Raw genomic sequence first — 27,128 nt, forward strand, 5'->3', positions numbered from 1 at the left:
TTTTAACCTGATTCTTTACACACATATGTATGAAGAATAGGGATCGCAGCGCGTAAAATAAAACTTCCACTGTTTCAAATTCTTCTAATCAAATAATAATTATTAATAATTAACACTTTTATTACGTCTTGCTCATTTTTTAACAGTCTTCGCCATCTTCCAAATTTACTGTCATTCTGTCTGTCATTCTCTTCTCCCTTTCTTTCCGTTTTCTCTCACTCACATCTTAACGCTCCGTTCCACACTCTTTTCATACGTTCCGTTCTTACCAATCCTACATGTATGTCATAATCTACCTAGTCTTTTAAAGCTATGAAAATGAAATATTACTGAGCTGTTAAGAGAATAATGAATAAGCCTATTTAGTTTCATCTTTTCGTTATACTTCAAACCGCATTTCAAATAAACGTAGCGTTACTTTACCTTGACACTGGCCGAGAGTCTGGTCCTCTTCCTGGGCGTGCTGGCCGCGGAGGAGGAGGCCGGGGCTGGCGCGGGCTGCTCGCTCTCCATCGGAGACCTGGCGCGGCTTCTGTTCTTGCGTGAGCCGCTGCGTTTTCTGGAAAGAGTTGAAAAGTCGAGTCACTCAGGGCAGTAAAAAAATTAACAGAAAAAAAAATGCTGCCACGGATAAAGACTTCATTACTGTTTTAAAACTGTTTCCTTTAAGGTTGTGAGGTCGGTATTACTTCCGTCTGTACGTTTAAAAAATCAGTTAATTGTATCATTATAAGAAACTTCTTCATTTAGCGATACCTCCGACTAATATTTTTAGTGTATTCCAATCGTTTGTCTACAGGTGGATCAGTCACAAAAATATATACAGGGATATTTTTAAGGTACCAGAAAAAAAATCGGCGATGTTAGTCACTAACTCTGAACACGTGTAAAGACTAAAATAAAATAAATTAAATAGAAATATGATCCCATTAAAATTGGTATTTACTTGTCAAACATATTATTACATTAATTGATATTTAGACGGGCGCGCGGTCCACGAGCTTGCTTGTATGTAGTAGGTACCGTAAGAAAATTTGGAACCTCAAATTTATTATTCAATGAGACGCGATGATTCAATATAGCTCGTAAATAAATGTAGAGGGAATTTTGAAATTATATCTCGATCATGTTCTATGACATAAATTACACGGGTCAACATGAAATTTGACTTTGATTGCAAAGCATTAAATTTCGGTAGTTTAGGTCGTAATAAGACGGAAAATAAATATATGGCATGAAAAACTTTGCTTTTGTGCTTAGAAGACTGATTGAACGAAATTTTTAAAAATCTCGGATTTTAATTTTTGATTGAAAATAAAACTATTGAAATAAAAATGTTTATTATTTTTATTAAGTTTTACTATCAAATTAGCTTACAGAAAAGTGGAAAATAACTTAAAAGTGCACACTTTTACTTTTTCTTTTATGTTCATAGCTACTTTCTCTCAATAAACCCCAAATATAGTCGCCCATCATGTTTTCATTGTATTGGCCTTGATAGCGTTGTTCAAAATTCATGATGTCCTGATAGAAACGTTCTCCTTGCTCTTCGGAATAGGCTCCCATATTGTTTTTAAATTTATCCAAATGAGCATGCAGCATATGTACTTTTAATGACATCCTGCAGCCCATGGCCTTAAAATTTGTAAGCATATCCTCAACCAACTTTCGTAGTTTTCAGCTTTATTATTTCCTAAAAATCCAGAAACTACTGCTTTAAAACTGTTCCAACTTGCTTTTTGAGTACGATTCAGCAACGTTGGAAATTTTTCATCGGCGAAAATCTGTCTTATTTGCGGACCAACAAAAACCCCAGCTTTAACCTTTGCTTCCGATAACTTCGGAAAAAAATTTTTTAAGTATCCAAAAGCTTCTGAAGTTTCATCCAGTTTTTTAACAAATTGTTTCATAAACCCTAACTTAATGTGCAAAGGCGGCATTAACACTTTTTCCGCTTCAACAATCGGCTCAAATTTGACGTTCTGTTTTCCGACACACAATTCTGTTCTTACAGGCCATGACCTTATTATTTGAGCCCATGGCTTATCTTGATTCCGTACAGGACAGTCAAAATATGCTTCATAGGCTTCACAGAGAACGTGAGATGTCTTTAGTTCATATTTCACGTCTCGAACTTTAATAAATTGACCACATATAAAACAAAATGCATCAGCATCGTATTTGCACTTTCGTGACGACATTTTAAGTTATTCTGAGCTTGTAAATGAGTCGATTATTATCAAAGGCGGCAATCTGACTTTTGGACAATGATTGGTAAATCAGAAAAACGAATTATTGACTTTGTATTCCATTGGCAGTCACAAAACTCTTCGGAACGACATCTTAGATAAATAACAGGTTAACTATTAACCTTTATTTAATGCAGGTTTTGAACCGCATTCTTTGAAGGAGACGATTATATTCAAATAAATCTGTATTGACATATCAATAAAAAAAATTTGTCCAAATGTACAGATTGCCACCTTTGATAATAGACGACTCAAATAACACCTGATGGTTGTTAATCACTCGGGTGCCATCTAGCGGCACAGTGTAAACGTTAATACCCCACTCTCACCGCGCGGTCTTTTTAAAAATATTAAAATCAATTAAAATTTATGAAAAAATTGAAAAATGAGCATTATTATTATAACTATCACAAATGCAAACTTTATACCGAAAAAAGGTATTTTCTTTTCGTTTTTGTGCATAACTAACTGGAAAATAATAGTATAAACTTTAGGACAAAGAACGAAAATTTTTTTGTAGAGTCGTGTTATATATGGCTCGTTTCTTTATTTATTTTTATTGCTTTGATGGATGGACGAGCTCACAGCCCACCTGGTGTTAAGTGGTTACTGGAGCCCATAGACATCTACAACGTAAATGCGCCACCCACCTCGAGATATAAGTTCTAAGGTCTCAGTATAGTTACAACGGCTGCTCCACCCTTCGAACCGAAACGCATTACTGCTTCACGGCGGAAATAGGCGGGGTGGTGGTACCTACCCATGCGGACTCCCAAAAGGTCCTACCACCAGTAATATACCAGTAGTGCAATAATTTTCTACTTAGGATAGCTTGTCTGTTATGAAGTAAATAAATTATTAGACGGGACGTTCTTGATGATTTCATGTATATAATATTTGTTTGTGGGTAATGAATGATGAATGAATTTTGAAATCGAAATCTATATGTACTTAATATACTCGTATAACTAACAGATATATTTTTAGCTGTTTTATTAATTTAGAATAGTTAATGTTGAGGTCTGTATATTTGGACAAGGTCCCCCTTACTTGGCCTTCTCGGCGTGCTGTTGCTTGAGTCGGATCTGAGTGAGGAGTCCGACCAGCAGCTCGTCCACGTTGTGATTGATACCGACAGACGTCTCAATGAACTTGCAGTCGTAAGATGTAGCCAAGCTCTTGCCCTCTGGAAACAAGAACGACATAATCAGACACTGGACGTAATTGTGGGTACTTTTTCTTACTTTCGGTAGGCAGCGGTTTGGCTCTACTCCTAGCATTGCTGAAGTCCATGGGTGACGGTAACCACTCACCATCAGGTGGGCCGTATGCTCGTCTGCCTATAAGGGCAATAAAAAAAAAAACTTTAAATATCTACTAGATCTTCACGAAAGCGCTTAGTAAAACTCTGGCTTTGTTCTGAGTTGGGCAGTTCCTAACTAATATTCACTGTTTGTTTATGAAATCGGCCGAGCGTACTCACCAACCTTACAGTGTTAGATTTAATTAATAACACACAGTAAATGTTAGAATATGTATATTAAAATCAAAATAATAATAGTTTAATCCATACTAACGTCATCTAGTGATTAAAATATGTTCTAGGATAGTTTTTTTTTTCTACCTAACCTGATAGCCTTGAGAGGCTATTTCAGCGTAACCTTAACTAGTAGGTGAGCTCACGGGGCTCAAACCGGAGAGTTGCTAACACTAGCCCTAGCAAGAGCAGTGCTTCGCAGAATCTACCACCGGATCGGAAATGCGACCCACTGCGAAGATCCGGCGAGAAACTCAGTGGGCTGTTTCTGTGGGTTAATTCGCTCATCGAGCCCTTCGTTGCAAGCGACGGGTTCGACGAGGACGGTGACTGGTGCTTGTGGTACCTAAAAGCAGCGTTAATGGATCGGGAGGATCCGTAATAACATGTTTTGGGCGACGTCGACTGTTTACCATTCGGTCTACAGGATCGGGTATGTAGTTTCCAGCGGCCACGACAAGAGGGTTCTCATGTGCCGTCTCAAAGTGGCGCAATGATGCCAACTGTAGATACTTACTAAGTGAGTCAAGCAGGATAGTAGTGTACCTTAATCAATTAACCAAACAGAGAAGTAGTCCATTCTCAACCGCCGTCTCATTCGTTTTATTAGTAAGTACCGCCGCACTCCCGGTGTTGTGAGGGTGAATTCTTAATTTGATTTGAATAGTGGGTATCCTACCGAGAACTAAGAAAAATGGCGGTACCCTTTAGTGTGGGGCCATACGACTCTCTAACTAACCTCTGTTCTTTATAGAGGATTCAATGTGTATGTTTTTAAGTTGGCAGTGGTTTCAACTAGCACTATGTTGGATGAGCGTCGGCCGGCAGGGGGCGAGGGAGTGAAAATGAAAAAGGGCTTATTAAATTACACTTTGATTAAATGAAGTAGCTCGCACGTTCATCTATACTGTCTTGGTCACTTTTTGGCGGGAACGCGAGGAGTGAAGTTGTGTGATTTGTTTTATTTTGTCTATTTAGTGTTTCTTCAGGTTTAAATTTGAAATAACGGTGGTTTATTAAATGCTTAAAATCTGTGAAAGTGCACAAATGTGGGAAAATGAAACAAAGCCGCTGGACGTAGCTTCTCGGGATCCTCCAAAAAGTCCATTGAAAAAGTCTCAGTAAATGACCTCCATTTTACTGAAATTATATTTCATACCGTATCATCTCATCACATTTCATTTAATTTCATCCCAGTTGATTAATGTCTCAAATTAATCAACTTCATTTCATTTCATTTCACTCCATACTATCATTATTCATAAAAATAAGAATATAAATTAAAATAAGACCTGGCCTAAAGGTTTTAGTTACCAGGTTATATCCCTTTCTTGGCGACGCACCGTAGAGAGTGAGATGAGGACTGCCAACGTGACCTGGAGTGATGTCAAGGAGCAAGCGCAAGACAGAGTAAAGTGGAGACAACTTGTGAGGGCCCTATGTACCAGCGGGGTACCCTAGGACTACAACAACACACACACATCCATTATAAAAAAAGTTTTGATTACGTAAAATTTCTTGCCATTTAACGTGTTCATTTTAATACAAATTATCATTCTCCTACGCTTCTCCCAGTCACCTAGGGTCGGCGCAACATGTTTTCTCCTTCCATACTCCTCTACCATATACCATTTGTTTGCTCACTCCCCTCTTGCACATATCGTTTTTCACGCAATTCATTCAATACAATTTCATTTTAATACAAAGTGGACATTAAATTAGTACTTTATATAAACATTCCCAATATTGATGTTAGGGCGGTCTGAGAGCCAGCGCTGATAGGTACCAGCACCCTGGTTATACCGGGAAGCTGTACTGCTTTTCAATGAAAAGGTCGGGACAGCCGTCATGCCCTGAGGCCCTGAGCCTTCAGACTCATAACGTTTCAAGGTCGGTAGTGGTGTTCACGTTGTGAAATCCACAGGATTCGGTAGCCGTTTAGTACAAGGACAATAAATAGAAAATAAATAAATAAATTCAACATCACTACATAGTATAAATCAAAGTCGCTTTCTCTGTCCCTATGTATGCTTAAATCTTTAAAACTACGCAACGGATTTTGATGCATTTATTTTAATAGATAGAGTGATTGAAGAGGAAGGTTTATATGTATAATAACATCCATTAAATAGTGGAGAAATCAATAATAAATTACAGTTTCCGAAGCGATGCGAGGGCGGGTCGCTAGTTTCTAATATCAGTGAAAGTTTTATTAGAGCAAACAATTATAACTTCACAGATTGCTATTACAAATCGTTGGCGCTTATCAGAGGAGGACATCAATAACTTGGGGTCCTGATGTCTTTTATAGATCTGTGATGTCGAGCAAATGGAAATCGTAAAATAGTCTTGTGAGAGATATCAAAAGTTACGATCTCGACCGGTGGCGGACCATCAAAAACTTCTAATCGAATTTTGATGACTTTGACGTTTCATATTGAAGGCAATTAAATTGTGTTCAATGAAAAAAAAAAAACTTTTCTATTCACCTTTCTAACAGATAGTTATATATTTTACTGGATTGAGATTCACATCCTATTTGTGGAAATCGATGCTTAGCTGTGGCTTAAAGTTTTCATATCTTCTAAATAAGCCAATTGGTAAATGTTACAAAGTTTAAATGCTTTTTTTTTAGGATTGAGGGATTACTAGTGGTCCGGAGGCCTTTCCAGTGTCACTGGTGGTAGGACTTCTTGGGAGTCCGCACGGATAGGTACCACCACCCCGTCTATTTCCGCCGTGAAGCAGTAATGCGTTTCGGTTCGAAGGGTGGGGTAGCCGTTGTAACTATACTGAGATCTTAGAACTTATCTCGAGGTGGGAGGCGCATTTACGTTGTAGATGTCTATGGGCTCCAGTAACCACTTAACACCAGGTGGGCTGTGAACTCGTCCATCCCTCTAAGCAATAGAAAAAAAAAAAAAAACCAGGACAGGTGAGCGAGCACGGACCCAGCTAGAAGAGGTGGGATTTGCTAACAGTTACCCGAGCGCCTCCAAAGGAGACCTAACAACCCAAGAGTAGCAGCTGCTTCGCGAATGAATCTACTACCGGATCGGAATCGCAACCCGCTGAGAAGATTCGGCGGGAAACTCAGCGGACTGTTGTATGGGTTAGGTTGCACGTCGAACTCTTTGTCGAGTTCGACGAGGACGGTTGCCGGGGTCCCTAAGCCTGCTCCTAGTGTTAGAGCTGGAGTCGTCTAATGTAACGGGAGCTCAAATGTCTTATGGGTTGTTTATATTTTTGCAATTAGATCCCAGAGTGTGCATTTCGGTCATATACAATCATATATCGTCTTTTCGCATTAAAAGTGTACAATTTCCAAAAATATTCGAAATTGACTTAATATGCGGAATCATTTGGTTATCATCAGTATTTTTTTCATAAATACTGTCAAAAGAGCGTATTTTAGTTTTTTTTTAAGTTTACTTATGTTTTGACTACTATTAACAAAATTAATACATAATTTTATCTTACTTTAAACAGATAATTTAACTGGTAAGAAATAAAAAAATTATGTTGCAAAGATGAATTAGTATTAAAAATATCACATGTTAAACCTTTAAAACACTGTCCTGTAAAATTAGTAAGTTTTGAGATTATACAGTTTTAATGCGAGAAGACGATATATTATGTACATCCAGTCAAAATACATGTTTTTTTCTTCTTTTTTATTTTGCTGGTCTCATTATCTGAAATAAGCAATCTATTAACTTTAATAATTATTCTTCTTGACCTTATCCCACACGCAGGGTCATCACAGTATGTCCCCTCGTGATGCTTAAGGTTTTTGCTTCAGTATTACGACCGGCCGCTTGGCTAACGTTGACCTTACTTGGGATGACCTCCTTCAGCAGTATTGGAACGTGCCTTGGGGAGGGATTGTTTCGGTTTGTTCTTTTGGTATTTCTTTTAGCTCAAACGTGTTTGGGTTATATGCTTTGCATTTTATTGTTATACAAAAGTGTACACATAAATTTCTGTTTTCATATACGAACGAGACAAATATCAAATTACTTAGTCTGGCCATAAATTCTGTTACAATTAAAAATAAAAAATAAAACAATTGCAAATAACATTTATTACTTTTACAGTGTGTTAGTTTAATACATAAATATAAAACAATTTAAAGTATAAAAAGCTTATTCGAAGTGGTCTCCATTGGCTGTAATACAGTCCTTTAAACGTTGAGGCCAGTTATCAATAGAAACACGCACTCTTTCCATGAAAAATTTTTCACTGCTAATCGTACGGATTGTTTTAGGGACTCCAAATTATCATGGCGTTTAGAGCAAGCCGTACTCTCTAAAACTGACCATAAATCATAATCCAGCGGATTAAGATCGGGACTAGACGACGGCCAGTCTTCAGCTCTGATGAAGTCCGAAACGTTCGTTTCCAACCAAGACTGCGTAGACCGAGCTTTATGACCTGGCGCCGAGTCTTGCTGGAAGGACCATTCTTGATTATTGAACATGGTGTTGTTAAGGGGCTTCACTACCTTCTCAAGAATTGTATCTTACACTTGTGCCGATGTTTTGATACCTTTTTACAAAAGTATGGCTCAGTCACTCCTTCATAGCTAAAACCTCACCAAAGCATCACTGAAGTCGGATAGTGCCCACGTTACACTCTGTCGACTAATTGGGAAGCTTCCTTAGAGCTTTGAGCATAAATACGGTCATTTTGTTTGTTAAAATGTTGCTCAACTGTAAAAATTTTCTCATCCGTAAACAAAATTTTTCTATGACCTTCCTTTGCGTACCCCTTCAGTGGTTGTTTCGATTTTACCACCCTATTCTCATTTAAATTATCAGTTAAGAAATGACCAGTTTATAGGCTGCAAGTCCTAAGTCATCTTTTAAAATACGCGACATGGTTCTAGGAGCTATCTTCATCTCCCGAGATAAAATCTTTTGCTTTCGGACAGGATTTCTTCGAATTCTTTCCCTTACTGCTTTGACCACCTTTTTCGTACGAACACTACGTGGACGGCCAGATCTTTTTCTGTCACAAACAGAGGAGGTCTCATTGCACCTATTAATAGCCCGGTACACAAACATTTTACTAATACCAAGCGTATGGAGAGTTTTAAACATTGCATTAGGCTCCTTACCTACTTTGTGTAATGCAATCACAGCGATTCGGTTCTCTTTATCACCCCACTCCATTTTAATATCGCAAAATATTGTACAATGTATTGGCGTCAAAATGAGAAAACTCAATGAGCAATCATATAAAAATGATAGATCCCAAATTCAAATGTAATATTTTGTTTATTTTTAATTGTAACAGTATTTATGGCCAGACTAAGTATACTCATTTTCCTCTATTTTCTTCATGTAAACCATAGTAAAATGTTATGTAATCTATGTAAAATAGGTAAATTATTAAATTTAAATATTTAAGTACGTACCTAGGTGTGTGTGCATGGTAGAATATTTAATAAAATCAAGTTATTGTCTTAGCGATTTCATTCGTACATAAATGTATTATTACTAATAATCTTTTCTACTATAGCATTGAGTGCAAATGTAATCAAATTCAGCACAGCTTAATAGAGCAATTCTGCTAACAGTGACAAGTTTGTAACAACAAAAGGCGCCCGGAATTAATTGGTAAATATTATACTCTACACAAATTAACTAATTTAATATTTCATGAAACCGAATTATCCTATTGTATTAAAATACATAATTCGTATTCTCGTATCACGCTCGTGGCGTACAGCTGAGCCAATTAGGTCGTGTGCTTAAATTATGATCTATAAACAACCTCTACGCCGGCGCGAGTCGAACAAGAGATTAATAAAAAGCAATTATACGCGTTGTGGCGGTAGCTATCATAGAACGCAAGATATTTGACAGATGCCTGAATCTCGCTAACGACATTTACAAGATAAGCTTGCATATATACAAGCTCCGAACAACAACATTCTCCGGTCATCGTTCTCATCGAATCCGTCGCTTGCGATGAAGAGCTCGACGAGTAAATTAATCCACAGACATAGCCCACTGAGTTTCTCGCCGGATCTTCTCAGTGGGTCGCGTTTCCGATCCGGTGCTAGATTCTGCGAAGCACGGCTCTTGCTAGGGTTCGTGTTAGCAACGTCGTCAGGTTTGAGCCCCATGAGTTCACCTACTAGTTAAGGTTACGCTGAAATAGCCTCTCAAGGCTATCAGATTAGGTAGGATAAAAAAAAAACAACAAGATTCGGACCATCGGTCTACTGACCAATATCACCCGCTCTGAGGAAAATCTCTACGTGTTATACCTCCCCACATGCATGTTCATAAGTCTCGCGCTTAGTTCCATCATAGGATACGTTTTTTGTGTGGATCAATGTTATAAAAAGTACGAAGCGATTGTTTAGCGTATTGTTATAATAGCCTTACCATCAGTAGGTACGACCCTTGATCTCGCCAGATCTGCTTTATTTCCGACCAGGATGACAGCACGGCGCGAGGTGTGTCCAGCGGCCCACAGAACCTGCAATCTCCTCTCAGCTTCCACGAAACTGCTCCTGTCTGCCGTGGAGTAAACCACGCAGTACCCGTGGGCACAACCTTCGGACTAGGGAAGAAACCAGTGTATTAAAATCAATGGTGGTAGGACTACTTGTGAGTTTCCTGGTGGCAGGACCACTTGTGAGTCCGCGCGGATAGGTACCACCACCCTACCTATTTCTGCCGTGAAGCAGTAATGCGTTTCGGTTTCAAGGGTGGGGCAGCCGTTGTAACTATACTGAGACTTTATAACTTGTATCTCAAAGTGGGTGGCGCGTCTATGTTGTAGATGTCTATGGGCTCCAGTAACCACTTAACACCAGGTGGGTTGTGAGCTCGTCCACACATCTAAGCAATAAAAAAAAATTGGAACCAATTGAATTTGTATCACTTTTCTGCCGATATTTACTACGACGAAGTTATTCTTAGACAAAGTCGTTAGTAAGGTAGTATGTTTTTTTTGAAGATTTTTTGACCTGTTAACGATTCTTTTAAGTCACGTCTTATCTTTTGCTATAATACGAAAAATGGTCATAAGCGAAATGAGATGAAGTTGATTGATTTGAGACTTTAATCAATTGGGATGAAATTGAATGAAATGAGATGAGATGATATATGGTCTCAGTAAAGTGACGGTTATTTACTGAGACTTTTTCAGTGGACATTTGTGAAAGAACTCGAGATGCTACGTCCAGCGGCTTTGTTTAATATTCAACTAATTTGTGTACTTTCACAGATACTAAACTGACTTATTAACAAGCTCTCGTTATTAATACACACTTCAACCTGAAGAAACACTGAATGAACAAAATAAAGTAATTCACACAATTTTGCTCCTCGTGTTCCCGCCTAAAAGTATTTCCGTGGTATGTTTAAGCATTGCGGGGCGGATTGTATAATCTGTGTTATGACCGCGGGGACTGTTACATGAACTTTTTGGAGGGAATCTGAATCGTGAAGTCGTGTGTTTTTTTAATTTGCTCATTTAGTGCTTCTTCAGTTTCATATGGGTAATAAAGGCGAGCTATTAATATTCTAAAAACACTGGTATGCTAGGTCAATGCAAGATCATGTCTCGGTGATATTCATACCATGCAGTCTGTAGCATTCGGAATTGACTTATCATCAGGGAGATTCTAGCATAAAAATTATGTAAATATCTTGAAACCTACCACTACATGATCTGGTGGCGAATCCAGAAAGGTTATCTCGGATTCCTCTCCAGCAAGTAGCACGCAGACAGATCTCTCGCCAGATTCGTCATCTGCAAGAAAGCATCAAACCTTACTGTTACAGAATTCCAACGTTAAATAAGATCCAGCTAGAGATATAGATTGCATAACGTTCATTAGACGACATTACCCGTCCGTGTAAATTCAGATTTACCAGTAAAACGTAAATTAGGATTAGCAGAGCCGTTACAAGAAGCGAAATTATACAAATTGTTTAGATATAAGGAAATTTCCTTCTTCTTCTTTTTCTCCACCTTATCCCACTAGGTGGGGTCGGCACAGCAAATTTTTCTCTTCCATTCTCTTCTATCAGCCGTCATCTCAACACTCAATCCTCTCTCTCTCTCATATCGTCATTCACACACTCCATCCACGTCTCCTTCGGTCGACCACTTCCCCCTCTACCTTGCAATACCATTTCCATACATCTCCTAGTCACATGCATCTTCTCCCTACGCATCACATGTCCATACCACGCTAACCGAAGGAAATTTCCTTATTTTGTAATTTTAATTATCCCTTCAACACACACAATATACTTGTATGTTGGTTTGTTATTAATATATTCTGCCCTGAGTCTGTTCTATGGGTTTAACACGTAGTCGTATTTTCTGAATCAGTTCTGAAACTGAATAAAGAATAGTCGGTTCATTCAATCTATTTCGATTCGTTTAAGATGAACATTCAGTTGCCGATAGAAAATACATTTGAACACCGTTTTAAAATCTTTCGATCTTTTGTTGAGAAAATATTTAGGTACTTGATTCGGAACGTGGTTCAGTCTCTCTTAGCATTAGCTTAATATTAAAAAAAATGAAAGCTTTTATATAATTGAAAGCTATTCTAAAGACATTTGTGTATTTTGCATCTGAAATATCAAAAGAAGCTGCTTAAATACGAAAAGTCCTATGTGAGATAGTAGAGGATCGTTTGGGCCATGCTGTTTCGGCATTTATCCTACCTTTATCTTCCGTGAGGCAGCAACAAAAATTACACGATTATTTGAAGGAAATGTTTACACAAGCATCGGGTCTCATGGGACGTGGGACTGGCGGCGGGTTGTTGTCAGGGTGTTGTGACAGAGAAATGAGTCCGCCTGCTCCTCACGTAATTTAAAATTTTCTAACTTATTTTTTATTAATGTGAACGTTAACCTAATTAAAAATTGTTGCTAGTTTTTTATCTAGCTCGAATCGTTCAGTTAATGGATTTCAATTTGTTGGCACTTACCTATGCTAGTGTCGTACGCATGAAGATATTCCGAAGTCATGAACTGTCCCACCAGACTCGACTTTCCGACTCCAGGACCTCCTAACACCAGCACTCTGTAGGAACTGAGACCGGCTGATGAGTCCCTGTAGTTGAAGGACTAGTAAGTAAAACTCGTTTAGTTAATTTCTATGGTAAAAGGATGCTGTGGACGTTGACGTGGTTTGAAGTAATATTGTCCGGCCGCTACAAGAGTGCGTCGTCTTTGGCTGGTTGTGATTGAATGGAAGATATAGCGATTAGATTACAATTAAAAAAATATGTCTATCTGCCTTATACTCGTAAACGTGAGCTATGAGCTAAACTATGAGCTTCTTCGGACATATCATGCGGTCTCCCAGGCATGAATTAGAGAAGCTCATAATTGCGGGCCGCATAGAGGGCAAGCGCGCCGTGGGCAGAACACCAGCCAGATGGTCAGATCTAGTAAGAGAATCACTTAGTGGTGGTCTGTACCATGCGGTCCATGCCACCCATGATCGAACACAGTGGAAGAACGTCACATGTGGTCGAGATCCTCAGTAGTGAAGGAACGATATAGAAGAGAAGAGAAGAGAAGCCTTATAAACGAAAAAAAAAACGAAGAACAAATAACATGAATGTTGTTTGCACGATTTTTTTTGTTGATTGATCGTGGTTTTTTCGGCGACCGAACAATACAGTAGTCCCGCATAAGGTCTCAGACCTCAATAGCCTGAGTGACGGCTGGTGGCTGAATATTGTTTTCGTTTCTTTACTGACTTATGGTGGTATTTATCCAGCACGGGAAGGTACCACCATTCCGATTATTTCTTCAAGCAATTTCAGTTCAAAAAGTGGGCTTTTACTTATTTGAGACTTCGATCCCATATCTCGCGGTGGGTGGCGGTATTTCTGTTGCAATGTCCATGGACTTCCGCAGCAACTCTACGCCAGGCGAGTCGTGAGCTTGTCTGTGTAGTCACCGAGCGATTCCAACAATTAACATTTCCTATCTTACCACGCTATATCGGACGGTAAAGTTAGTTCCAACAAAGCATTCAACATTCCAGGAAGGTTCCAGTATTCTAGACCATAATGTGTTTCAACATCAAATCAAAAGTCTTAAGAGGTGAAGGTCATTGGCTACTGGTCCATGAGAGCTTCACGTGATCACATAGACTGGAAACGTAACCAGTTAATGTTATAAGTCATCGCTTATAAGATGATAAAATTGCATTTTGAAAGGTCAACACGATTTCTTGAATGAATAAATTAATATCGACGTAGTTCTTATGCTAAATTAGTTTTGAATACGATAAAATGATTGAAAGCGGTAAGCAATGATTTGGCCGTGATCCATTGGGTAATGCTAATTTCATGAACGAGGGTCATCGCTCTACATCAGATGGACCTTATGATCGTCTCCCTGCTGAAATTGTACAGAGTCTGGCAGCTTAGAGAAGAAGGTTCTAGAATGAAGATCATGAAACAATAAGGGCAGTGGGAGACACACGATTTTAATCAAATCAAACTTTATTAGCTAAAACACGGTTTACAAAGTTGTTGATAGTTATTTTATAGAACAGCGTGTATCTACCAGGTCGGAGTGCAAATATTATTCAAAACTATTTACATTAAATGCAGTCAGTAAATATATTAATTAATTAAAATATCAAACAACAAAATAAATTAATTGAGAACATACATTTAGTACGTAATACATTGCAGTCAGTTCGGCAATCAGTTCTGCAGTCCCTCTGAACAGACGTATATACTTTCGAACTAACCGATCATTTATGGGAGGAGTAACCGGATTATTTTAAGCGATCCAAAAGTACAGCCACATGCAGTATATTGAGGTCAATTTTTGGTATACCAAAGGTACCTGGATGATGCCAAGGAGCAGGGCGCTGAGGCTCGTTTTGCGACCTCGGTACTAGAAGCGCTGGAGGCCACCGACGTGTTGGAACGAGACCTTCGGGAGCGCAAGGAGTCACCGCGGTTCACTACGCCCTTACCTGAAGTGAGTTTGGTTACATATAGGCTGTAGACAAATCACTGTCGGAGCCGAAATGTGACTGGGGCTTAAAAGCTAATCTAAATACATTTACTTGATTTAATTTAGGTCAGCTAGAGTACACCTCTCTTACTTTTTTTTAAAGTAGATTTTATGTGTCAGAATGTAAATTGGTGGTAGGGCATGTCGCCAGTTTCGGCTATTGGGTGGATGCCGTTGTACCTAACCAGACTTATGCGTTCCCGGTTGTGTGGAAAACAGCCTTTGTGCTAATGAGGTAGAATATTCGATAACAGAGGTTGATTTTGACATTCAAGATCTTTCTCCACAAACACCTGCAGTTTCAATAAAGCAAGTGACGGTAAGATAGACCTCAAAGAATGCAGTTGGAGCATGCCGTTCTTTCGACTGATTTTGACTTGTCTGACTTGAAATTTCATTCCACGAAGGCTCCGCCCACCAATAGCGCAAAATACAATCGATTGTTACCAGTTATACTGAAATGTCGAAGCCTGTAGTATTCTTCTTCCACTCCCGTGTTAGGCATGGAAGCCACCCTGGCTCTCTGCTGTGGCAGACCAAGGAGCTGTCGTTCTCCCGTTCTCGATCTTTGGGCCTTCACTGACTGGGATCTCGAGTGATGTGGACTTCCGTATCTGGAACAAAGTGGGAGGTATCTTCGAGGCGATTCATTAAAATATATTTACGGTTCAGTCTCATTTATGTATATTTGAGGAGTTCTCAACAATTAGTTTCGAACTCACAGTTGTGGTCATCAAAAAGAAGATATAATGATAATTTTTATTGTTATTGTTGTGTTTCGTAAATAGGATAAGAACGCAACAGCGGGAGGGCAACTGATTCGCATATTTTCTACCGACAAATCGAAACTGCTGCGGAGGCTTCTGCTTTCTCTGCTGTTCGTTTTAGAATTAGTGCCAAATTCAAGCTCCCTCTTTGAAAGAGCACTGCCGTTATTTCCACGACCAAAATTCGACTGAAAGTTATAAACTTCCACCTCGTGTCCCAAGAGGAACGACTTTAATTACTTTGGGTTGTCTAGGAGCTCTAGTGGCCCACTTAGCATCAGATATACAGTTGAAAAGACAACTGGATACATTCTAAATATTACCAAAAATATTTAATATATTTCGTGAGCTTTTGAAACGATATCTCTTAAAAGCAAGGCACCGTTTTTTGGGTCCAATCTATTACTTTAACAAATATTACATCGCGCACCTATGTCTTGTATAAAGTGACAGAGGAAACAAACGAAAACTCATTTTAATAATGTAAGGACCGAGGGTGTTTCCGTTTACACTGAGAGATAAGTGCTTTATGAGTGTTTTATACACACACTTCTCTATCCACCATGACGTGCTTGTTATTTTTAGCGGAAAACGGTAACCCGCCATATCAACTACGATTTGAGCTGTATTTGGGTATGATTAATTCCCGTCGCAGCTCTCTATTTATTTTGTTAACAAACAAACAAGACCTCTCAATCTTTATGTTTTTGTTGCGTTTGTAGACACTTTTGGCACTTTCAAAGTCATAGGGTGTCTGGTATTTCGATTAAGAGACTGTTTTTTGCTAGTGACACCGTCCCACTTGGCTTATTTATCTCCTGGAGGGTAGCTGGGATCCCTAACCCTGTACGATCGTCATCGACACTATTAATTAACACGGATAATTTTCGTTTCCACTCGGAGCAAGGTTTCCTTGGTTCCGTCTACTGCTTCCCAGAATTCGGTCGAGGAAGGAGCACTGCCGGTTTTAGTAGTTTGACGTCCGTTTTTCGCCAGAGGTCTCGTTGTACATTGCGAGGCGCTGCTACGATCGCAATGGTTGGACTTTAATATATTTTTATTTAAGAGTATTTCAATGTAGGTAGTGTCAAGAGCATTCCATGTCAAATTCAAGAATTAGATTATATTATACACACATAATATACCTTTATTGTCAATTAACTTAAATAAAAAACGGACTAACAAAATCATATTTCACAATTAATAGAGTAATTAATAAAATTTTAAAAACATCAAACACACTGGTTGTCGTGCTGCGTTCCAATTAACGCAGAATTAAGGTTTAGCTCGTAAAACGTCACAACAGTATTAAGTAAAATGAAACGCCCTTAACGAGAAAATATTGTATGTGAAATATTAATTCTCGCTCCGTTATATTCTGGAATTTATTCATTAATCGAAAAGTTATACCGAAAACTAAATTATTATATAAAAAAAATGTGTGCGTGTACTAGTGTACACACGTAAGAAGTGAAACTTGTTTATGGCCTTATTTTTCGAAAAATTATCTACATGCAACTTTCTAGAAATTGGTTAAATAAAGTTAAATTAGATAAAGTTTAAACAAAAGGATTTTATTATCATAGACATGAATACAAATAATACAATTATTTCACTTTACCTTTTTGCTACTAAGATTATTACAGCATTTCATTAATTGTAATAGAATTATTACTATCATTGTCATTGTCATTATATATTTTTGTAATTAATGGCTTATGGTAACTGAAATATGAAATATATGGTTTACATTCCACGAAATTTAGTGACCGAGTAAAAACTCCATCAATTGTAGTGCCAGATCTTGTTGTTGACGTTTGAGGACTGTTTTTCATGGATAAATTCAATTTATCTTTCAGAAATTCAACTAGCTTCAAAGAATTTTCCGATGCAAAATTTACATTAAAATCTCCACTTAAAATCATCGGTATTTTATAATTATTGTTACCGAGTAAAGAGGCACCTTCACTTGTGTACGGCAACAATGAATGGTGAAGAAAAAGATGGCGCGTAACGGAAAAATGTGACGCGTAACCGAAAAATGTGACGGTAAATTTTTTTCCAACGCCGATAAAGAAGTTTCACTTCAATATTACACGTGTCCTGAGGAGTTGTTTAATACGATCCCTTCATCGAGTTTGCCCTTACTACCAGGTAACGCAGGGGAGCACCCTCTAGATTGTATTTTCCAAAATGCTATGAGAAGTCCTATTTCGAGCCTTAACAAAAATCCATGATCGATGGTGATCAATCCTCGTCAGTGCCCCCAACCAAAAAGTTCACAAAACGTTCAATACCACCAGCGTGAAAGGTGATTTTTAACTTTAAATTTTAGATCACTTCTTTCGTATCGAACCAGGTCGTTGTCACATGTGCACGCCGGCCACCTCAGTCGACCAGTTCGTTTGTAGGGTCGACTTACAAAGTACGTAACATGTAAGTTTGATTGGCTCCCCTGCGTAACGCTCAGTTAACTACTAATATTAAGTCACGTTTGTAATTTATTAGTTTGGTAGCTCTAGTCAAACTTTGACAATTAATTGTTGCGAATGTTTCATTCTCTTTATTATAGTTCGTAGAGATTTTGACAAATATCTGGCTAAATCCATTGATCGACACAGCCAATAACTCAAATTGGGTTTACGTTTTCGTCATCTAATAGTTATAACACCGGTCCGCTCGGCTTATTCTAAGTTTTCATATCTTTTGATCTATTGTACCTGATGTAACGTGTGTCTTTTGAAGGTATAACTCTAAAGGTATAACTATAATCAAATCGAACCCGTACAGTTCACAGGTTTGTGTGATATTTACTGATGGTAGGACCTCTTGTGAGTCCGCACGGGTAGGTAGCTTCACCCTTCCTATTTCTGCCGTGATGCAGAAATGCGTTTTGGTTTGAAGGGTGGGGCAGCCGTTGTAACTATACTGAGACCTTAGAACTCATATCTCAAGGTGGCATTTACGTTGTAGATGTCTATGGACTCCGGTAATCACTTAACGCCAGGTAGGCTGTGAGATCGTCCACCAATATATGCAATTAAAAAAAATTAACAAGTGGCAAACTGGCGTCCTACAGATTGCTACGACATAATTTTGCAATTGGGCTCAAATAGAAACGGAGAAACGGAATGATTTTTTAGTATGTCGATAATCAGAATAGATGAGCCCGTTATCCCCCTGGAGTTGAGAGGTTATCGAATATATGCCTATGACTTGTGACGTCTTCACATTGACCTTGAGATGTGGATGTGTCCAAGTTACAATCCTGAGACATGGAGTCCAAGCTACAGCATGACAGCTGTTTCACCCTTAAAACTGGACAGCTACGGGTCAGAAATAAGCAGAATGTTGCTACTGCCCGTACGGTCTTACAATATGCCCCTACCCATTAAATAATGAGTTATCATTTTCCTTTCTTTTCCTTAACTAGTTCAAGGATTCCGTTTTTCTTATCGCACCTACCTATACCTCAAACGTTGTTTGAAATGCAAATTGGGTTAAGTGTTTATATTATTACTTCTGTTATCGGTTTGCTCGGAAAACAATGCGGTACTTTATTAGAGTTTATTTGTAAACGGTACAACGATAACATAGCGGTTTGTACCATACTAATATTATATTTATAAAAAATTACATTAATTACTAGCAATTATTGAAAGCGGTAAAATACTTAGTAAAGTTTGTAAGTAATATAGATTAGCCCACAATTAACAACTAACAAAACTTAATTGGGTATGAGTGTTGGCTACCATCAGCTTGAAATAAAATGCTAAAATATACAAATGGCCCAATTAAGAGCGCCGTAAAACTGAACAAAAAGGGGTCAGTTGTGAACGAATGTGTGATTAATTACAAGGGTTGTTTTACTGGCACTGTGTTGAAGGGTTGAGCCGTCACGCGATTTGTATACCATGATGATATCATTATATTCTCGGATTACTTTGATAATCGCAATGGACGCTCGTACAGATTAATGTGAAAATTTCACAAAAGAGATGGATTACTTAATTACAATTACAATGAAATATTATTATTTTTTTGTTCGCGTAATCAAATTGTGTCAAATATGCTTGGTATATTTGAGTTTATTTTTGTTAACTAACAAAATATGTTTATTTTAGAATTCACCTTGTGACCAATGTATTGTGTTTTGACAATCTTCATTAATGCTGTGTGAAACAATTATTTACATTTATGTTCTGTGTCATAAATTAAGCACTGATGAGATTAACATTTTAAAGGACGCTGTTTGTTTAAATTAAACCGTTTAATTATCATAACACACATTAAAGACACATTATGTGACTATACTGAGACCTTAGAACTATATCTCAAGGTGTATGGCGCATTTACGTTGTAGGTGTCTATGGGCTCCAGTAACCACTTAACGCCAGGTGGGCTGTGAGCTCGTCCACACATCTAAGCAATAAAAAAAAAACAATGTGTACGAATTTCTAGAAAATAAGGAAGGCAAGACGATCTGCGTATATTGATCTAATGTCTGTATGTATGGCGTGTGAGTGTGCCGACGCGCCTATGTGGGTGTACTACTTTATCCCTACTTCGACTCATTTTTGAACAACTTGCTTTTATACTTTAAGTGTCATTTTCATTTTACAAATTCCTTTCACTCCGAAAACTTATCGATAACAACATTGCGAACTCAAGGGATTCACTCTAGTATCCCTGGACACTCCACTAGTAGGAAATCATTATTTACACAGGTACCCCCTTTTCACCGCAAGCCTTTGTGATCTCCCGAAGTGAGATTTCCTTTACATTAACAATCGAAATTGTCCTACGTTGTTCGCTGTAACTAATTTAACTCAAAGTTTGTTTAGTTCACCGAATAAGCGTCAACTTCCGATTCCTCAAACACCCGAACGTTCGTGTTTAATCTGTTTCATATTAAAAGCCCCTTCAAAGGATCTTCGCATTTGACTTCGTTTGATACGGTTCAATTCTCTTTGGATGTCCGCTCGAGTTACGTCTCGTGTTTGTTGAGAGGGACGTAGATATTTGATTGAATTTGTAGTACTTGTAACTTGAGATAAGTTCACGAAGGACAAGAGCCAGTGTAAAGAGACATGTGTGCAGAAAATGATTTACAATGTGAAATAAAGTGTCGGTTTTAATTAGCTGCCTCCCAGTGTTGATATTTTTCATATGACAACGTGTTTTTGTCTTTAGTTGGGGAACAAATCGCTTCAATGGCGGGTCTGGCAGCATAGAAATATCTAATTAAAATGTAGATTCAATAAATTCACCTCAAAGGGCTGAGTTAAACTCATCATTCAAGTAAAGGGACCTTTAAACATTTTCTAGGGTTGGTAAAGCATTAGATTTGTGCGCAATAACTGTAATCATATTTTTTATACACCACCTATGTCGTTCGCTGTTCGCATACACAATTAGATGAACTATTTACAATTAATATTGCAATTCCCTATAATCATAACATAATAGTATCCTTTCCATCCTTATCCATAATAGTAGACTTTCGCGAGTCGTAAATAAATTAATGCTACTTTTACAGTTTGATATTCGATTTATTGAAATTAGATTTATTGAAATTAGAAAATTGAACCCTACTTTATCGACTCGTATTGTAATGAGAACATCTCTATTTTATACTTTAATATAATCTATGTAAATCTGTAATTTCTGGTCTATGATAGAATTCTCTCAAACAAAACCGCTATGTTTTCATTTAATTTAATAGTTTGATAGTCGAGTATTGGAAGCGTCCGAAAATTAATAAACTTTAAAATTGATTTAACGTTAAACATATTTTTGGAAGAGAGAACAGTGCTGTGCTTCCTACCTGTGCGTGAACATGCCGTTATACTGTTACTGTGCCCTAACGGGCACATCGCGGTTTGTACTCAACGCTATTCTATAATAGTGGGCCATAAGAAGAGATGGTAAGGAAGAAATTTCAAAAGAACGCGTCCGTGTGTAGTCACTAAAAATAAAACCCTTTTTGGCTTTGGAACTTGAACGAGGATGTAAATTAATGGATCTCTACAAAGTGAATAATACTTACTAATACTAGAATACCTACTAATACAAGAAAAAACGAATACTAAACTAATAAGTTTACAGGAAATCTTAAGCCGTAGTTTTCAGTTTTCAGTAACATAGTAAAGAGTTGCATGTTTAAAGATGCGTGGCACTTACGTTGTAATTCTCTATGGGCTACGGAAACCATTGAACAGTTTGGTGGACTGTGAACTCTTCTGCCTATTTACAACAGTAGAAAAGGTCCGCAAAAGTTGAAGAAAACGCGTATTTAGTGGCCGAACAACGCGAGGCATCATCAATCTCGCGGCGGGTGTGGCCACCCCGTATCGTTTATTTCCTTCTTATCATTCGCTGTCTTAATGGCTTCATTTCCTGAATTCACTGCGTAAACTTCATATTACCTATTAAGGGAGGCTATAATCTATAACGATATGCTTCTCTGCGGTCAGTTTCCTTAGCGTAACTGTCTAAGTGCTAAGTGCTAAAAATTTACAAAACTATTAGGAATCATATTGCTATAATACACTAGTGTATAATTCTTGTGTTTCCTCACACCTCACACCTATGTTAAGCGACATAGTAGCAGGCTTACTAGAATATCGGGTTGTAGTTTTTTTTTTATTGCTTAATTGATTGGATGAGCTCACAGCCCACCTGGTGTTAAGTGGTTACTGGAGCCCATAGACATCTACAACGTAAATGCGCCACTCACCTATGAGATATAAATTCTAAGGTCTCAAGTATAGTTACAACGGCTGCCCCACCCTTCAAACCGAAACGCATTACTGCTTCACGGCAGAAATAGGCAGGGCGGTGGTACCCACCCGCGCGGACTCGGTTCTGTAGTGAGCAATATCCTTTTCACCGATACCGACTTATATATATATATACTTTTATAAAGCAAGCCCGCACCACAGGTCCTGCAGAATTCTAGGAAATTAATAGCAATAGAAATAAGCACAGCAAGACTGGAAGACAATAGATATATTTTTCCGAAATCAATCGTGAATGTAAAATGAATATAAAAACGGATGCCTCTCTCAGTTACGTTCTCAAACTGATCGAGACGTTTACATAGGACGTCATTTAACAACAATGTTTTAAATTATACGGCTTCAAGGAAACTTGCCGTCGACGGAAATAAAAACGGAAATCCGACGAAATTGGGCACTCGATTGAGTGTTTTCCAGGACAGGGGAAACGAAACACGAATTAATCAATTTTATAATTAGATATTTTACAATTTTGGACGTCTCTAATAGTTGTTGGCAATGGTGAGTGAGCTGGCGGTCCATCTGGAGGCGAGCCCATCTGTCAGAGTAAATGTCGCCGCTCACTTTGAAACATAAGATGGATGTTAGATTGGCGCTGGTACCCTTTAACCCGGGAAACAAAATTGGTTCAGGTACGCGCTTCCAGAGTATCCTTTTTTTTGATTCCTACCTATGCTGATAACCTTGAGAGGCTATTTCAGCTTCGCCTTGACGTGTAGGTAAGCTCACGGGGCTCAATCCGGAAGCGTTGCTAACATTGGCCCTAGCAAGAGCAGTGCTTCGCAGAATCTACCACCGGATCGGAAACGCGACCCACTGAGAAGATCCGGCGAGAAACTCAGTGGGCTGTGTCTATGGGTTAGTTTACTCGTCGAGCCCTTCGTCGCAAGCGATGGGTTCGGCGAGGACGGTGATCGGTACTTAAGGTGTGTGGTCAGTGTTCCACAACGGTGCCGACACGTGGCGAGGAGCCAGTGATGTTAATAAACACGCCAATCATTTAGATTTCTTCATTATACATAATCTGATTAAGTTACTTGCATAAACTGTTATTGGCTTCTAGTTTTTGTAATCGACGCGTGTTGTATGTATTTGCTGCAGGCTCTCATAATAAATAAATTGTGTTTTTGAAATCCTCTTCTTATCTACCGAAAAAATTATCTCGAAAATTGTACTTAAACTTGGAAATGTAATTTATTTTACCAGAATGAAACCTTCTGAGAATTTTATAAAAGTCGCGTTGTTTCATAACGAATGCGGAGGAAATAAATTGTTTTAGGGGCCCGTGCGGCGGACCCTATTGGCGCAAGTGGGCAGGTTGCGTCATTACTTAGCTTCGTCAACGATCTGTCATGTGTTAGTAGATGTGTTGGGTGATGTGTTACCTTTGTAGGCAGACCAGCTCACGGCCCACCTGATGGTAAGTGGTTACCGTCGCTCATGGACGTCAGCAATGCCAGAGACAAGCCGTTGCCAACCATACCGTTCTCATTAACGCGCGATAGTCCAGGGCGGATTTAATTTTACAGGTAGCTCTGAATCGAATGACTATTTAAGAAAAGCCAAGTAGAATAGAATTTAGGACGGACTATGTATGGATTTTAAGATACAAAACCCAAGGTAGCGTTCCAGATGTGGTGATGCCTATTCCTTAAAAGCCTAAAACCGCTTAAAACAGGTCGGCTGTGAGACGGTTTGTACATCAACGACAAAAAATAACCCGCACGCTAACGAAGCGGGATCACGTGTTTGTTTTTGACAAATGTCAGCTGTCAAAATGTTCCCGCCCGACTCAAACGTAGCTACGGAATTCGTAATTGTTTTGCGAGACTTCAAATTAATGTTGCTTCGAATAATAATATTACGGGAAACACAATAAGCCATGTGAAGGATATGAAACAGTCTGCTTTTTTTTTATTGCTTAGATGGGTGGACGAGCTCACAGCCCACCTGGTGTTAAGTGGTTACTGGAGCCCATAGACATCTACAATGTAAATGCGCCACCCACCTTGAGATATAAGTTCTAAGGTCTCAGTATAGTTACAACGGCTACCCCACCCTTCAAACCGAAACGCATTACTGCTTCACGGCAGAAATAGGCGGGGCGGTGATACCTACCCGCGCGGACTCACAAGAGGTCCTACCACCAGTGATTACGCATATTATAATTTTGCGGGTTTAATTTTTATTACACGATGTTATTCTTTCACCATGGAAGTCAATCGTGAACATTTGTTAAGTACGTATTTTTTTAGAGACAGAATCTTCGGAGAAGAGAGACAGAATAGAGGAATAGAATAGAGACTTCCGCATAATGTTATACAAGTTGTCGATGAGCTCCTAGAAGGAATGCGTGGAAGGACTGTGTTCTGTGAAGTTGTCGCGGCCTAACGAGTAAGACGCCCGGTGTAGGTACTAGTGTCGTGCGGTTACGAATGACTTGCACAATGAACGTATAGCATCGTGTAGTCAAATTAAAACTATTATAATCAAATAATTTAATTTAATAATTTAAAATGTAAGTCGTGGCATAGACGATAAGACGTCCGGTGCATTCGAGTTGAACGATGCACCGGTGTTCGAATCCCGCAGGCGGGTACCAATTTTTGTAATGAAATACGTATATAAGAAATGTTCACGATTGACTTTCACGGTGAAGGAATAACGTTTGTAATTTGCGTAATTACTGGTGGTAGGACCTCTTGTGAGTCCACACGAATAGGTACCGCTATCCTGCCTATTATTTCTACTGTGAAGCAGTAATGCGTTTCGGTTTGAAGGGTGGGGCAGTAGTTGTAACTATACTGAGACCTTAGAACGTATATCTCAAAGTGGGTGGCGGCATTTACGTTATAGATGTCTATGGGTTCCGGTAACCACTTAACAAGTGGGCCGTGAGCTCGTCCACCCACCTAAGCAATAAAAAAATAAATACAAAAATGTTTAATTTCTGGTTGTAAGTCTTTAAGAATTGGTTGATCACCTCCTTTTTTTTTTCGGGCAGGAAGCTGAACCTCTTACGAGCTGTCCGCGCCAAAGACGATTATTATCAATATTGGTATATGGGACATGACGATCTGCTGATGTTGGGAGCAGACCACGGGCCCTAGCAATAGGTTGATTCTGAATCGAAGTGTGGAACGGCCGTTTCACAATACAATTGAAATGAGTTGATGTTATTGAGCCCAGTGACCCGTGACCTAGGTTAGCTGTAAACTCCTTCTCCAATCAATATAATAAATAAACATAACCTTGTGTCTTCTAATTAATTATATTTACGTTTATTTACACAAGAAACGTTAGTATGTTCAGCGGGGCGCACCAACGACTGACAGGGAAACGAATTAGACACGACACAAGATAATTCAGTGAGTGTTATTTTACTTACAAATATCTTAGAGGCTCTAATTTGATTTATCTTTACATGGAAGATGTGGGCACAGGAGTCCGTCAATCAACGAGTTGTCGACTTGACCTTCCCACATCCAAGCCCCAATAGGCACGTCTTCATATACTGGGGTCGGAACCACGCTTGCGAGATAGGAGCACTAAGATCACGATTACATCTACTAGCGGCTGATTGTATTTTACCACGATCTTCATAAGCACGGAGCTCTCGATATTACAGAGTTGTTGCCAGCCCCGCGATCGTAGGGCCGTATGTAGGGCTCCAACTGTTTACAAGGATACCGAGCCAACAAACAAAATCAAAATCCGAATGCGTAGTACTATCAGAGCCACCAGAGACCAATGAGATAGGCGACCGTCGTTAAACAGTAAGCCAAATGAAAGTCTAACATGTTTTGTGTGTCGAGCCCACCTAGTGCCTTTATCAGGAAAGACACATATTAATATTATTGTATTTTTTTCTGTCCAAGTACGTTCACTGTTGGACATAGCCCCCTGCCGGTCCTACGCAGCCTGAATTCAATGAGCTCCCGCAGTTTTTAGCAGGTCATCGGTCTACCTCATGGGAGGCCTACCCAGTCTGCCCTTTCCGATCCACGGTCGCCACTCGAGAGCTTTTTGTCTCCAGTGGCCGTCTATTCTAGCAATGCAAGAGCAATGTGTTCTGCCCACTGCCACTTTAATCTTGCAACCCTTTGGTGGGATAATTGTATATCATTGTAGCATTAGTATGTGGGATAGGTCAGGGCGCTGAGGAACTAAACCCTATTCCTGCCGTTGCTGATGGGCGACGGTGAATGGTCACCACTGGTAGACTGTGCCCTCGCCACCATTGAAGCCAATAATGAACGCGATGTCAGCAAACACGCGCACTCATAATTGCTGTTACTGAATTTGAATTTCGGAAAAGCTACAGTAATTATGAGAGCTCATGAAAAGCTTCTGTGAAAAATGAAGTTACCCGTAAAAAGCTCTGAGTAAAAAAACGTTTGAAATTAAAAAAGTTTCTTAGTCGTCGCAGCGCCGCGACAATGAGCCGAATAATCTTCAAAGATACCTTTTATCTTTTGTTAAAAAAAAAAGAAAGATTGCTGCTCGCTTTTTTCTTGCAACTTTCTTTAAACTTCAAGTGTCGAACTTATGAGGTGAGTTTTTATCAGTCGAAAGTTTTCTGTTTTGAACTTACAAACGAGTAACCCGGTCTCGTGTCCACTGCTGGCTGTAATTACTGTACGTAATAAAATGCAGAGTAATAAGAACTGTTGTTGATCTACGATTGTATACATATTTACATACATAATATGTACGTAAATATGTTATTAGTTAGAGACTAATCA

The 27,128-nt window shown here is 38.9% G+C and overlaps 1 protein-coding gene across 1 annotated transcript in view; it reads right to left on the minus strand.

Moving 5' to 3' along the window:
* The window catches only part of LOC101738532 (uncharacterized), a 121,024-nt gene that overhangs the window by 9,914 nt on the left and 83,982 nt on the right, over positions 1–27,128 (minus strand). The window contains exons 5-11 of the mRNA XM_062674426.1: positions 15,264–15,430; positions 14,643–14,775; positions 12,758–12,882; positions 11,468–11,559; positions 10,185–10,362; positions 3,300–3,435; positions 424–559 (exon numbers count right to left, since the gene is read on the minus strand). Coding sequence (XP_062530410.1) covers positions 424–559; positions 3,300–3,435; positions 10,185–10,362; positions 11,468–11,559; positions 12,758–12,882; positions 14,643–14,775; positions 15,264–15,430 — 967 coding nt within the window. The remainder of the gene's footprint in view (positions 1–423; positions 560–3,299; positions 3,436–10,184; positions 10,363–11,467; positions 11,560–12,757; positions 12,883–14,642; positions 14,776–15,263; positions 15,431–27,128) is intronic.

Source organism: Bombyx mori, chromosome 20, assembly GCF_030269925.1.
Source record: "Bombyx mori chromosome 20, ASM3026992v2".
In the NCBI taxonomy this organism is placed as follows: domain Eukaryota; kingdom Metazoa; phylum Arthropoda; class Insecta; order Lepidoptera; family Bombycidae; genus Bombyx; species Bombyx mori.